The sequence below is a fragment of the Amblyraja radiata genome, chromosome 20, assembly GCF_010909765.2.
Source record: "Amblyraja radiata isolate CabotCenter1 chromosome 20, sAmbRad1.1.pri, whole genome shotgun sequence".
Lineage (NCBI taxonomy): Eukaryota > Metazoa > Chordata > Chondrichthyes > Rajiformes > Rajidae > Amblyraja > Amblyraja radiata.
This window is the reverse complement of record NC_045975.1, coordinates 43,059,014-43,073,495: the sequence shown is the minus strand read 5'-3', so window position 1 is coordinate 43,073,495 and position 14,482 is coordinate 43,059,014. Positions and strand designations below refer to the sequence as shown.

The 14,482-nt window shown below is 45.1% G+C and overlaps 1 protein-coding gene across 1 annotated transcript in view; it reads left to right on the top strand.

The window, feature by feature from the left end:
* insc (INSC spindle orientation adaptor protein) overlaps positions 1-14,482 on the top strand; it is a 216,735-nt gene that overhangs the window by 63,307 nt on the left and 138,946 nt on the right. The window contains exon 3 of the mRNA XM_033038498.1: positions 14,120-14,172. Coding sequence (XP_032894389.1) covers positions 14,120-14,172 — 53 coding nt within the window. The remainder of the gene's footprint in view (positions 1-14,119; positions 14,173-14,482) is intronic.

The window sequence follows — 14,482 nt, the reverse complement described above, 5'->3', positions numbered from 1 at the left end:
TACCTGTCCCTGCTGAATTACTCTAAGTTTTTGTGTCTATCGTTGGTTTAAACCGGCATCAGTAGTCTCTCCTACACAGAAGTGTGTGTTTACATTGATTTGCTCACCGTGTTGTGGAAATGAATTCATCTTGGTTCGGTTGTCGACAAGTCTAATTTACTAGTTCATTGTTTGTCAACAACCTTGCCACAGAATGAGTGAATGAATGAATAAGTTTATTGGCCAAGTATATTCACATACAAGGAATTTGCCTTGGTGCTCCGACCACAAGTGACAACATGACAGGGGCATCGCCACTTTCATTTCACTGTACATCTTGTATGTGTATGTGACAAAAAATAATAATAATAATAATGGATGGGATTTATATAGCGCCTTTCTAATACTCAAGGCGCTTTACATCGCATTATTCATTCACTCCTCAGTCACACTCGGTGGTGGTAAGCTACTTCTGTAGCCACAGCTGCCCTGGGGCAGACTGACGGAAGCGTGGCTGCCAATCTGTGCCTACGGCCCCTCCGACCACCACCAATCACTCACACACATTCACACACATTCACACACAGGCAAAGGTGGGTGAAGTGTCTTGTCCAAGGACAAAACGACAGTATGCACTCCAAGCGGGATTCGAACCGGCTACCTTCCGGTTGCCAGCCGAACACTTAGCCCATTGTGCCATCTGTCATCCCTATTGACTTGACAATAAACTTGACTTGACTACAGTGACCGTTAGGATTGACACATAGAAAAGACTACTGAATGCCAGGGACTTCCGCCATTTATTAGTCTGTCATTTAAAGGGAGCAGAACACTCGGAGGGAGTTTGAAGATGGAGAAAGGAATTTCCATTCTCATTGATTAAGATGACGCAGAAGAGCGGTGACATTTCATGTAACGTTATAACTGTTCATATAATAGTTGCTCCTTCTTATCTATCTCTCTGTCCCAGTGCTGAGAAAGTCATGTTCCAGTGTTATATATCTCCTGTCAATTATCAGTGTTTCAGAAGACCATTCAAGCTCGACACCACCAGCATAGTCTCTTAAGGGCCTGTCCCACTTTCAAGAACTAATTCACGACCTCTGCCGAGTTTGCCCTTGACTCATATTCGTAGCATGGTCATCACAAGGTCGTAGGAGGTCGTAGGTAGGTCGTAGGTAGGTCGTAGCAGACCGTGATGCTAGTCATAGTACTCGTGGCACAAGTAGGTTGGGGCGTTTTGAGCCTGATGAAAAATGTCCACGAGTAAAAGAGGTCGAGAATTAGGTCGTGAAAGTGGGACAGGCCCTTTAATCTCTACATGTAGGAAGGATCTGCAGACGCTGGTTTAAACCAAAGATAGACACAAAATGCTGGAGTTACTCAGCGGGTCCGACTCCATCCCTGGAGAAAAGGAATAGGCATTGTTTTTGAATCTCCACTGTAGATTGGACACAGACTTGCACCATTCTCCTATTTTGCATCATCATTGTGTGTAGAGTATTTATTTGTGATTTTCATTTGAGCAAGGAATATCATTCATGACTCCTCAGTGTCTATGACAATGAACTAATCAGATCATAGCTGATCCATGCTGGCCTCAACTCATCTTCAGTCCATCAATTGTTCAAATATTATCCGTCTCCACCTAAATCCCGTGATCTGACCTCCACCACCCTGAAGAACAGAGGGTTCCACAGATACACCAACCTCAGAGAACTAATCGCTTCACTACTTGGTTGTACCCTTGTTTTGCAGCTGTTTACGCATGCCTGTTGCTCTTCCACGAGAAGTACCAACCTTAGTTTAGTTTAATTTAGAGATATGCTTGGAAACAGGCCCTTCGGCCCAGCGAGTCCACACTGACCTGCGATCCCCGCACACTAACACTATCCTACACACACTGGGGACAATTTACATTTACACCAAGCCAATTAACCTACAACCCTGTACGTCTTTGGAGTGAGGGAGGAAACTGGAGATCTCGGAGAAAACTCACGCAGGTCACGGGGAGAGCATACAAACTCCGTACAGACAGCAGCCGTAGTTGGGATTGAACCCGTGTCACCGGCGCTGCAAGCGCTGTAAGGCAGCAACTCTACCGCTGCGCCACCGTGTTGCGTGGCAGAGCTGTGAGCACTAAGGAAGCTTGGAGGTTCACAGGGCAGGATGTGGGGGCTTCATCTCCTGCCTCCCCCCCCTCCCCCCCAGCATGCTTCAAACTAACGGTCAGTCACTCGGCGAGTCTGATATGGTCACTGCTCATGACCACCTGAACCTGTGGAAAGTGGTGAACACAGCTCGGCACTTCCTTCCATCCATTCCATCTTCACAGTGCAATGCATCAGGAGGGCTGGAAGTACCGTCAACGATGCCTGGCGCCCTGACCATTCACCTTTCTCTCTTCTATCTCTGGGAGAAGATACATGAGCCTGAAAGCTCAGACGTCCAGACTTAAGAACAGCTTCATCCCCACTTCATCAGCTATCAGACTCCTGAACCACTCACCTCTTCCCAGAGGTGCTGCCATAATAATAATAATAATGGATGGGATTTATATAGCGCCTTTCTAATACTCAAGGCGCTTTACATCGCATTATTCATTCACTCCTCAGTCACACTCGGTGGTGGTAAGCTACTTCTGTAGCCACAGCTGCCCTGGGGCAGACTGACGGAAGCGTGACTGCCAATCTGCGCCTATGGCCCCTCCGACCACCACCTATCACTCACACACATTCACACACAGGCAAAGGTGGGTGAAGTGTCTTGCCCAAGGACACAACGACAGTATGCACTCCAAGCGGGATTCGAACCGGCTACCTTCCGGTCGCCAGCCGAACACTTAGCCCATTGTGCCATCTGCCATGTACTCTTACTCCTAACTCCACCTCGGTCAGTTATTTTTCTTGAAGTTTAATACTTCTCTATGTACGTTTAATCTCCACTGTAGATTGCACACCGTCTTGCACCATTCTGCTATTTGGCACTCATTGGTATATTTACCAGCAATGTGTGTATAGTGTGTGAGCTTCATTTGAACAAGAAATATCATGGCTCCTAAATGTATAGGGCATAAACTAATCAGACCATCAATGAGGATGGTTTTGTGGTTAAACCTGGTAAAAATGTAAGCATCTCTTGTAGCTGACTTCAAACAGAAGGACACGGAAAAAATGGTTCAATGGTTCTTTATTATCAAGTGAACAATTATCAGTGAAAGATGTTTGTTTGCGTACAAATCAGTAAGATTATTGCCATATGTAAGTACAATCCCTGATTAAATACAGAACGCACAGAAACAGCAGACTGAGTCCATATGCAATAGTCGCCAAGTATTGGCACCATCTTACAATCCCAGCTGCAGCCGGCCATAAAGGCCTGTTGCAGACGTCGGCTCCATCTGGTTCACCAGTGAACAGTCATCCCTCTCCTCGCACGGCCACCCTCAGCCTTTGTGCCCGGCGGCGCCTCCCACAGCCAACCTTGAGGGGCAAGAGTAGACCAGCAGTTCCTCACGCCTGTCCCACATTGCCAATCCATGCTGTCCTCAACCCCTCTACTGTGCCAGCTCTCGAAGGCCCCTCACAAAGCTGGAGTAACTCAGTATGTCAGGCAGCATCTCTGGACAAAAGGAATAGGTGATGTTTCGGGTCAAGACCCTTCTCCAGATTATTGTTCGAATATTTATCTGTCTCCACCTGAATTCTGTGGCCTGACCTCCACAACCATTTGGAGCAGAGGGTTCCTCAAATACACCACCCTCAGAGAACTAATTGCTTCACTACTCGGTTGTAAATAATCCCACCCTTGTTGTGTGGCTGTTTACTCATGTGACACTAGTGTAGTGACACTTAAACTAGCTAAAACATCTCAATATATGTCTGGAGAAGGGCCACCTATTCCTTTTCTCCAGAGATGCTGCCTGACCTGCCGAATTACTCCAGCATTTTGTGTCTATCTTCAATATCTACCCAGCTAGTTTGTAAGAGACTCTGATAAATTCTTGACTCAGAAGAAAGCAGGGGAAGGGAGTCTGTCCTAAATTAAGAGGCAGGTACAACAGTCAGATAGCACGTTCTTATTTGAGAGAACATGATCTCTTGCAAGACCAGGAAATTGAGCATTGTGAATGTGTAGCCCATTTAATTATTCCCCATTTGGGAACGAAAGTGGAACAATGGAGGAAGGAGTCTAAAGCTACCTGCCAGTTTCTGTGATTTTATTGCTTGCTGCTGATGCGAGGTAATTTAATTTTATCCTTCCACAGTCAAGCAGTCACTGTTGATTTACAAAATAGGGAAGAATCAATGATCATATACAAGGGGTGAAGCAAACTCTGCAGCGGATCAGACCACGGTTTCATGCACAGCATGTGAAATGCAAGGGTTTTACCGTCGAGAAGATTGTTAACCTACATTGTGTGTCTAAAAAGAAAATAATTGATGCGCTGGTTTGTGATGTCATTGAGATACTAACGTCACCGATGAGGGATCTAGTTCGCAAGTTGAGAGAAGTGTACTTTTTATAGCTTTTGCACTGAAGTATTTTATAGAATTTAAGGTTTCTATTCATCCTTGATGTTGAGACAAAACTGGTAGATTTGTTGCTGATTAGATTAGTTCATTATTGTAGGTAATCGGAGGTAGATAAAATTACCGGAGAAACTGAGCGGGTGCGGCAGCATCTAAGGAGCGAAGGAAATAGGCAATGTTTCGGGCCGGATTTGAAGGGTTTTGGCCCGAAACGTTGCCTATTTCCTTCGCTCCATCAATGCTGCCGCACCCGCTGAGTTTCTCCTGCAATTTTGTCTACCTCCGATTTTCCAGCATCTGCAGTTCCTTCTTGAACAAAGTTCATTATTGTTATGTGTACTGAGGTACAGTGACAAGCTTTTTTTCCGTGCTATCCAGTCAGAGAAAAGACTACATGATTACAATCGAGCTATCCACAGTGTATGGAGACAGGATAAAGGATACATATTCACGGCGGCACAGGGGTGGAGTTGTTGTCTTACAGCGCTTGCAGCGCCAGAGACCCAGGTTCGATCCCGACTACAGGTGCTGTCTGTATCGAGTTTGTATATTCTCCCCGTGACCACGTGGGTTTTCTCCGAGATCTTCCGTTTCCTCCCACACTCCAAAGACGTACAGGTTTGTAGGTAAATTGGCTTGGTATAAGTGTGCAGGGTAGTGTTAACCTGCGGGGATGGCTGGTTAGTGTGGACTCGGTGGGCCGAAGGGCCTGTTTCCGCACTGTATCTCTAAACTAAACTAAACTAAGCAAGGCATGAATAAGGGTCTCATCCCGAAACGTCACCCATTCCCTTTCTCCAGAGATGCTGCCTGTCCCACTGAGTTACAGCAGCATTTTGTATCTATCTTCGATGTAAACCAGCATCTGCAGTGCCTTCCTGCACGTAACATTGATTACAACAGGCGTGCATTTGGCAATAACACTAGTGGGGTACGGGCCACGGTTGGACACCACGTCTGACAGTGAGAGAATTTCAAGATTCAGATATGATAGAAATCCCCAGACCATTGGGACCATTGAAGGCTGAAGAAAGGTCTGACCCAAAACATCACCTGTCCATGTCCTCCAGAGATGCTGCCTGACCTGCTGTGTTACTCTAGCACTCTGTGTTTTCCGTGGTAAACCAGCATCTGCAGTTCTTTGTTTCTACATGATAGAAAACCCTATTAATTGTCTCTAATCTTTCTTTTTTTTGACTGTTGGATTTTCTTTCAGCTAAAATGCAAATTCCAGCAGTTCTCGATGACTGCCAGTCTGCATGCATATTTAAATAGTATCTCAGACATAATGGTTGTGAAACAGGTAAGGTGCAACACAATACAATGGTGCTTGGGACTGTATGTTACTTTAGACCTAAAACCTGAAAAACATGGAGCTCCAGATAGCAGGAATTCCATTCCTCCTGGCGACACAAGGAACTGCAGATGTTGGAATAGAGTCATAGAGTGATAATGTGGAAACAGGCCCTTCAGCTCAACTTGCCCACACCGGCCAACATGTCACAGCTACATTAGTCCCACCTGCCCACATTTGGTCCATATCCCTCCAAATCTGTCCTATCCATGTACCTGTCTAACTGTTTCTTAAACGTTGGGATAGTCCCAGCCTCAACTACCTCCTCTGGCAGCTTGTTCCATACACCCACCATCCTTTGTGTGAAAAAATTACCCCTCAGATTCCTATTAAATCTTTTTCCCTTCACCTTAAACTTATGGTCCTCGATTTGCCCAGAGCAGGTGAATCAAGGACCAGAGGACATAGTTTTAAGGTGAAGGGGAACAGATTTAATAGGAATACGAGGGTAATCAAGATCTGGATCTGGAGCAACACACAAAGTGCTGATGGAACTCGACGGGTCAGGCAGCATCTCAGGAGGGAATGGACAGACGACATTTCTGGTCAGGACCCTTCTTCAGACCTTCCTTACCTCCTGTGGGGACCTCTGAGACTTGGACCATGGATGGCAGGAATTGGAATCACTGGGGTAATAGATGCTGGCCTCACTGTTTCTACGAAACCTGGAGAGTTCATTAGCAAGTGAACAAGTTAACATTGTAGATGATGCTAAAACAGCATCATTGATTGTCAACACTATTCATGTTCTCCGGAGATGCAGCTTGATGCGTTGAGTTACTCCAGCAATTTGCATTATTTTTTAACATTATTGTCTCCCAGCCTTGAGGTCCTAATTGAACTCCGAAGGAACGCCAATTTTTTTTTCCATAGCCAGATAGAGAAACTCTATTCTGAATTCCCCCATGACATGATATCACCAGATGGACAGTGGACACTCTCCAAGCTCTCCAGGCCTGAGCAAGCATAACATTTCTACTAAAGGGCAACATGGTGACGCAGTGGTAGAGTTGCTGCCTTACAGCACCAGAGACGCATGTTCGATCCTGACCATGGGTACTGCCAGTACGGAGTTTGTACCTTCCTGATCCTATATTAGAATGTAACCCAGGTCCTTGGCGCTGCGAGGCAAGTTCAAGTTCAAGTGAGTTTATTGTCATGTGTCCCTGTATAGGACAATGAAATTCTTGCTTTGCTTCAGCACACAGAACATAGTAGGCATTTACTACAAAACAGATAAGTGTGTCCATATACCATAATATAAATATATACACACATGAATAAATAAACTGATAAGGTACACATAACAGATAATAGGTTATTAATAATCAGAGTTTTGTCCGAGCCAGGTTTAATAGCCAGATGGCTGTGGGGAAGTAGCTATTCCTGAACTTGGTTGTTGCAGTCTTCAGGCTCCTGTACCTTCAGCAGCTCTACCAATGGCGCCCCCTTAAATATACACCCCTAAACGCCTTTGAAGTGCCTAGACCATTTCAGAGGTGATATTTAGTTTTCTATTGGAAAGTATTTTTGCATTGAAATTTATAATTTGTTTAAAATACAACGCTCAAACCGGAGAACAATCTGCCTCTGAAGAAACAATTGAACGGCACATAACAAGCATTGATTGTACTTGATTGTACTGTCTTCTGTTTATTTTATGTTTTTTGTTCCTCGATATATTACAAGCTCAAAATCTCACTTCAAAATTACTTTGCACATGAATTTGTAAGTACTTGTAAATAATGTTTATGTTCGACTTGGGAACCAAAAACCAAACATCATTTCAAATACAAATGTCTCCTATTGTTGGTCGGAAAGAAAGAATTGAGTGGTTGGAAAGGTCAGATGTTTAGTTACCAACATTATAGTTTTCAGCTTCAGCTCAAGGAACATGACCTGTTTCTCGGTAATTGCCTAGTGTGTGAAGAAAGAAAATGATTCAACATGCATTTTAATTAGCTGAGTGGTATTGCATGAAATAAACAACCAATGTGGTATTAAAATTTGATGCAGATTTAAATTGGATTCTATAATGCTTCCTCTCACAGACTCATGACATGCTGGAAATGTGTTAAGATGTGCTGAAATAAGGAATGGTACTGTGATCTTACCCGCCCTTCTTCAGACTGACTTTACTTTCCAAAGTGGGGGTTTTTCCGAGAATGAACCTCCAGACAGCAGTGGAGGACAGTGGAGTGCAACTGACTCATACTTTCCTGAGTCTACAGAATGATCCCAAACTGAACTGTCATCCATCCTGATCTTCCAGTTGCCATATACTTTAATTCCCCCTCCCATTCCCACACTGATCTTTCTGCCCTGGGCCTCCTCCATTGTCAGAGCAAGGCCAAACGCATATTGGAGGAACAGCACCTCATATTTCGCTTGGATAGCTTACAATCCAGTGGTATGAACATTGATTTCTTTAACTTCAATTTTACTTCGGAGTCACGTGAGTGACTACGTGAAGACCCCGCCAGCACGCATGCGCGTCATATCGTCTCTCGCATTGCGCAAACGACAGGCTGTTGGAGCGCTGTTTCCAACAGCTCGGACCTGAAGGTAAGTTTTTAACTTTTTCAGGTCTCTTTTTTACTGCAGGAAGCGTTCAGAGCTCCTGCTGGAGGTCCGAGGTTGGAACCCCAGCGCCACCCGGCTCCCTTCTACAGGGACCGCCGGGGTGGGGGGGGGGGGGGGGTGGAGGGGATATCCGAAGCCGACCACAGAATCGCGGGGAAGCCCTTTATCAGGGACCGCGAGGGAAACCCCGTTTACTAAGCCACGGCGGCTCGGGGGAAGCCCAAAACCGAGGGAGCATTCAAAGGGGAAATCCCGGCTCCCGACACTGCAAGGATCCCTGCTACAAGGTTCCATAGATGCTGCTGCACCCGCTGAGTTTCGCCAGCATTGTAGGTCCCAACTACAAGGGCCGTGGGGAAAGCCGACCGCAGGAAGAAGCCTGGCTGCGGGGACCACGGAACCTCAGAAGACTGCAGGTAACCTGCCTTCCGGGACCGGGGGAAGACCGCGGGTACCCGACTTCGGAGACCACGGGAAAACCACAGGTAACCCGACTTTGGAGGCCACGGGAAAACCACAGGTAACCCGGCTTCAGAGACCGTGGGGAACCACAGATAATCCGACCAGAGACCACGGGAAAACCACGGGTAACCCAGCTTCAGGGACCGTGGGAAGACTGGGGATAACCCAGCCTCGTGGACCGTGGGAAAACCGCGGATATCCCAGTTTCAGGGACCGCGGGAAGACCGCGGATAACCCAGCCTCGGGGGCCATGGGAAGACCACGGATAACCCAGCTTCAGGGACCGTGGGAAGACTGCGGATAACCAAGCTACAGGGACCTTGCGAAGAACACGGGTAGAACCTGGGATGTCAGGACTTTCATATGAAGAAAGATGGATAGACTCGTGCGTGGGGGAAACCTCAGCCACGGGGACCGTGTGGAAGACCGCGGGTAGAACTGAGCTTGGGGGACACTCCAGCTACGGGGACCGTGTGGAAGACCGCGGGTAGAACTGTGCTTGGGGGACACCCCAGCTACGGGGACCGTGTGGAAGACACGGCTAGGACCGCAGAAGAGCGGGTAGTCGGCGGCGAATTCAGACTCCGACTGCCCGAGGAGGGTTAGAGCTAAAACAGGAGACTGAAAGGCCTAGACTGAAGTCAGGCCAGGAGGCTCCCCTCCGATATGGGTTCATCCTCGGACGTTTTACCCATCCTAATTGGCCAGGGAGGGCCATGTCAGCGCAGGTCTCCTCGAGAGCCTGTGGCAACACCCTTTTCAGGGCTGCCTACAAAACTCCCTTCTGCGAAGGTGAGTGCGAGGAGTCAGTTGGCAACTGACTCTGAACTTGGAAGCATGTCCGAGGAACAGGTGCCGGCTGGGAGTTACCATGCACCTGGAAAGACGTGGGTCCACATACACCAGCAGCCCTACGCTCCAATCAAGGATGGAAATCGAACCCGCATCGGGGGGCCTTTTGGGCTTACCATAAAACCACCGGTAGCCATGATGGTAGGTGGGTCTGGTTCTTTCCGAAACGTGGGGTTGTGGACCATTTACAAGAAGGTTTGATGAGATAGTTTATACTGCACAGTACAAGCGAGAGTGTCTAGGAATATGGCTAGAGTTGCCTCTTTAGGCAGGCTCGATATTATGACAAATGAGGCCTGTTTATTATCAACAAACCCAACTCGCATGTGCAGTATAGACATTGAAACTTTGTGACTATTAATTCCCATGGGGTCAGCTTCATTCACAGGGCACCGGAAATATCTGAAATTTAACTGGATGGGGCAATGATACAGTTAAAACATTGCAAAATAGGCTAACTTCAGTTCCCAGGTTATTTACTAAATGAGTGCTTCGGCTGCTCAGAGTTTAAAAATATTGTTAAGAACTATTTGGATGAGATTAAACGCTGTATTTTGCTAAATTAGCTGTATCAGCCACAAAACCCATTTGAGAAATTGGGTTCTCATCTGTCCAAATAAATTTAAGTTGATACCAACTGAATTTATTGATGATTGGGATTACCTTTAACTCTATTTAATCGTCTGGGACTCCGCCCTGAGGCAAGGGATTGGAATTAATTGAAGCCCGTAACAAAACTGATCAAGCAACCTTCTGTTCATCAAGATTAATTGGCTTACAGCTGTGCTATTTAAGCCTTTGCACAATCAGAACTATACAGCATGCAAAAGAAGTAAGCACTCAAGTACCATGTAGTCATTGTTACCAGCTCTATGCTATTCCACTAAATCAGTAACTCTTCAGTTAAATTACAAACTGATGCTATTGTTCAGGATGAGAAATTGCTCATGCCATCTAGTTACAGATGTGGATAGGAGTGTTACCAATTCCTCAGTTACATGGCATCAACTACCTATAGACACTGGGTGCATTCTGTGGATTAAAGGTTTATGCGAATATGCCTAATCTGCATGCTCTAGTCCAAGTTGATACACTTCGGTGGTGGCAAATGTCTGTTTACATGGGTGCAAACAAGTCAAAATATCCGGTGATAGTTTACCCAAACCTCATTACGGTACACAATATGGGTGTTGGATCACAAAGTATTAAAATACATTGTGAACATTAAAGACCAAGAAGCTTGCATCCAGGTTCAATCACCAGTGGAAAATATGTGGCATATCGGTAGCGTTGGTTACATTCTAGCTACACTAAGGAGGAATGTTCTTTTATGTCTTCCTCCATTTCTGCCTCATCAGACGGGTTTGCAAAATTCAGCAAGTTCCCGCCTCAGGCATTTTTATAGTGCATGCGGGCTTAGCCAGCCATGGCTCCCACTGATGTGGGGAATGATAGAACCATATATGGTTATTCTAGACACAAGTATTGGTCTAGCCGTGACGCGGGAAACCGTCCTCAGCATGATATATCAATTCTTTGACTTACAGAGACTGAGAAGACCGTTCCTGCGGCTGGGGTTGTTAAACCAACCATGAACGTGCTCGCTGCAGATCGCAGGGATAGCACCAAAAACTATCAATATTTCCTCATAAGGAGATGGGAGGTGTTTGTTTTATAATTATATTACATATTCGGCACGGATGACTGATGTCTTGTAGTTCAGGCTCATATGAGGGCTTGCAAATCATGATGTCTAAAGTGCCATCTACCATACCTAAGTGCTTCATCATACTGGCTGAGAGGAGTAGAATCCACTCTCGGGGGGTCACCCTCTGAGCTCTAGATTATGAAGGAAATCTGCAACTCGAAAACTCCCAGGCCTAGGGACGCAGAGATATGGGGTGTTAACGTTGTGCTACGTCGCTTCGCTGAAGGGCTCCAGCTACATCCCTGTCCTTGGACTAACTCACTTATAAGTGGTTATTCTCATAGCCCTGCATGCAGCACTACGGGTCCAGTCATTGCATAAACGTTGACTGGATAGGATGATTATATCTGCAGGCTAAATAACACTTATGTTATGACTTAGTCAAGCAGTATAGACCAGGGGCACCAGATCTCAAACTAGATGTTCACATATCCCATGAACCTTCGATTGTGTATGGTCATACTTCTACACCAGAATGTTAGATCACTAGAGCCTAGAGACTCTGAACTAGCAATATTGTTAGTTACATCTACCCTCAAAAGAAGGTATCACTTCAGACCATCTTCAGGTGGTTATGGGTCTGGCTTATACAGGAGTAAATACTGACATTTCAAATCACTCCACCAAGGCTGCAACAACCTCAGCAGCAGGGTTATGGAAGTTAGCAGGACCACATCCTAGCGGTTGCAGGATGGTCAATATAGCAATTTTCCACACATTTAGTACTAACCCATTGCCAGATGGGGGGGTATTTACGAACTCTATGTTAAGTTCTGTTCATAGTTCCTCCCGGATGAGGGAGGTTACTATTGTCATTATTCATGTCTGAATACGATAACATACTTCCTCCCCTGGTCAACTAAGGCAGTGAGTGAAGCATGGACTCGTTCCACGGCATGAAATCACAGATCTTTAAAATCTTCACGTAGTCACTCACGTGACTCCGAAGTAAAATAGTAAGATTAAACGAGAACTTTGAAGTTTGATCTTTATTTTATGAGGAGTTACGATGAGGGATTACATGCCCTCCGCTCCCGCCCTCTATCATAAAGGTCAACTGGTATTCTAGTTCTTCTTATCTTACTATGTTTATTTCATCTACTGTTGTCTGTGATTCCACACCGCTGCTTTGAAGAATGTCGTGCATGCGTGCTGGCGGGGTCTTCACGTAATCCCTCATCGTAACTCCTCATAAAATAAAGATCAAACTTCAAACTGGTAAGTTCTCATTTAATCTTACTATTAACCCTTGCATCCCCTCTCTGTCCCTCCCCCACTCATGTGGTTGTACCAGCTTCAAAGTCGCCTTGTTGAGTCTCATTGTCTGTAACTTGTTTTCACCGAGCCCACAGCTAGCAATGTCCTGTTTCCTTTATCATCGTTTTTGCATATCTTTCATTCATTTGTTCAATATCTCTCTATCACAGTGTATGTCTCTCTGACTCTCAGACTGAAGAAGGGTCTCAACCCCAAAACGTCACCTATTCCTTTTGTTCCAGAGATGCATCCTGACCCATTGAGTTATTCCAGCTTTTTGTGCCCATCTTCTGTTATCCATCCATTCCCTCCACAGATGCTGCCTGACCCCGCAGAATTCCTCCAGCACTTTTTTTTTTTGCTCAAGATTCCAGCATCTGCAGTTTCTTGAATCTGCCCCTTGCTTTCTCAACATTTACACGAGTATGATTTTCATAAAATTAGTCAGAAGCACGATTCTTGTCTGAATCTGTTTCCTTCCTTAGAATGAATATTCCTTCGGTTTAAAAGCTTTTGTTTAAGTCTATATGGCTCAGTCCTATAGTGTCTGTGACTTCATAATGACTCTGTGACTGCTCAGCGAATACCCAGCTGTCTGGGTATCCAGACCTGTGGAAAAATGGCATTATAATTGTTCTAATACAAATCTATTAGCGATCTATCAGTCAAAGTTGTTCATATTTATTCATAATTGACCTCCTCAACCATAATTATGCATGCTCTCTATGACGATCTCTGTGTGATATTTCCTTTCTGCTAGTGAATGCTTTCACCCCCCCCCCCCTGCCTAGTAAACCACCAACCTATGTTTATGGACTATTTCGTGCAGCAGGATTCTTTTACATTGGCATTGTCCAGTTCATTTCTTATTGGAGTCTCATTTTCAGCAGAAAGATATGACATTCAAATCTCGCACCCAAAAGAAAATGTCAGATGCTAATAATCTGAGATTAAAAAACAGAGAATGTTGGAGACTGTAATGAGAGATCCTTATACTTTAACTCTCTCCACAGCTGCTGACTGACCTGTTGAGTGTTTCCAGCATTTTCTGCTTCCACGACCTCTCATACAGTATCAGCCTGGCTTTAGTCTCGAACCAGATGGCGTGGACACTAAGACTTGTTCAGAGAATTAAAATTATGATAAAAGATGTAGCTTTTGTAAAATATTGGTGAAAAAACATTGTCTTGATCCTTTGATTCCGTTTCTTCCAAATAAAGTTAAACTGAGTGCGATTTCCTGTAACAGATTGTGCAAATGTAAAGTTGACATATTCAAAGTAAAGTCAGGGATTGCTTAGAAATGAACAAATTCAGTAGCACTCAGCTGTCATAGCTCGTGATATTCTTTTCATTATGCTCACTGTTGTATTTCTTGTCCATTTCTCTGCAGTTTGGGAAGATTTTAATCGAGAAATGCACAGAACTGTTTGCAATCACCGAGAGGTACATTTCTGTTTACTCCAGTCGGCACAAAGTCTGACATTTTCTGAGTTTTTAAATATAACGTTTCTGCATTGCTTTCCGTTGTAAAAGACCTCAACCTCATCAGATTCAGACTCGCATTAGGGTAGGGCCCTGGGGATTGTTGAACAGCAAAGGGATCTCGGAGCACTAATACATAGCTTCCTGGAACTACAGGAATGCTGCAGAAATTGGCTGAGAAACGGCAGATGGAGTTTAACCTGAGCAAATATGAGGTGTTGCAGGTTGAATGTAAAGAGAGAGTATAGAGTTAATGGCAAGACCCTTAATA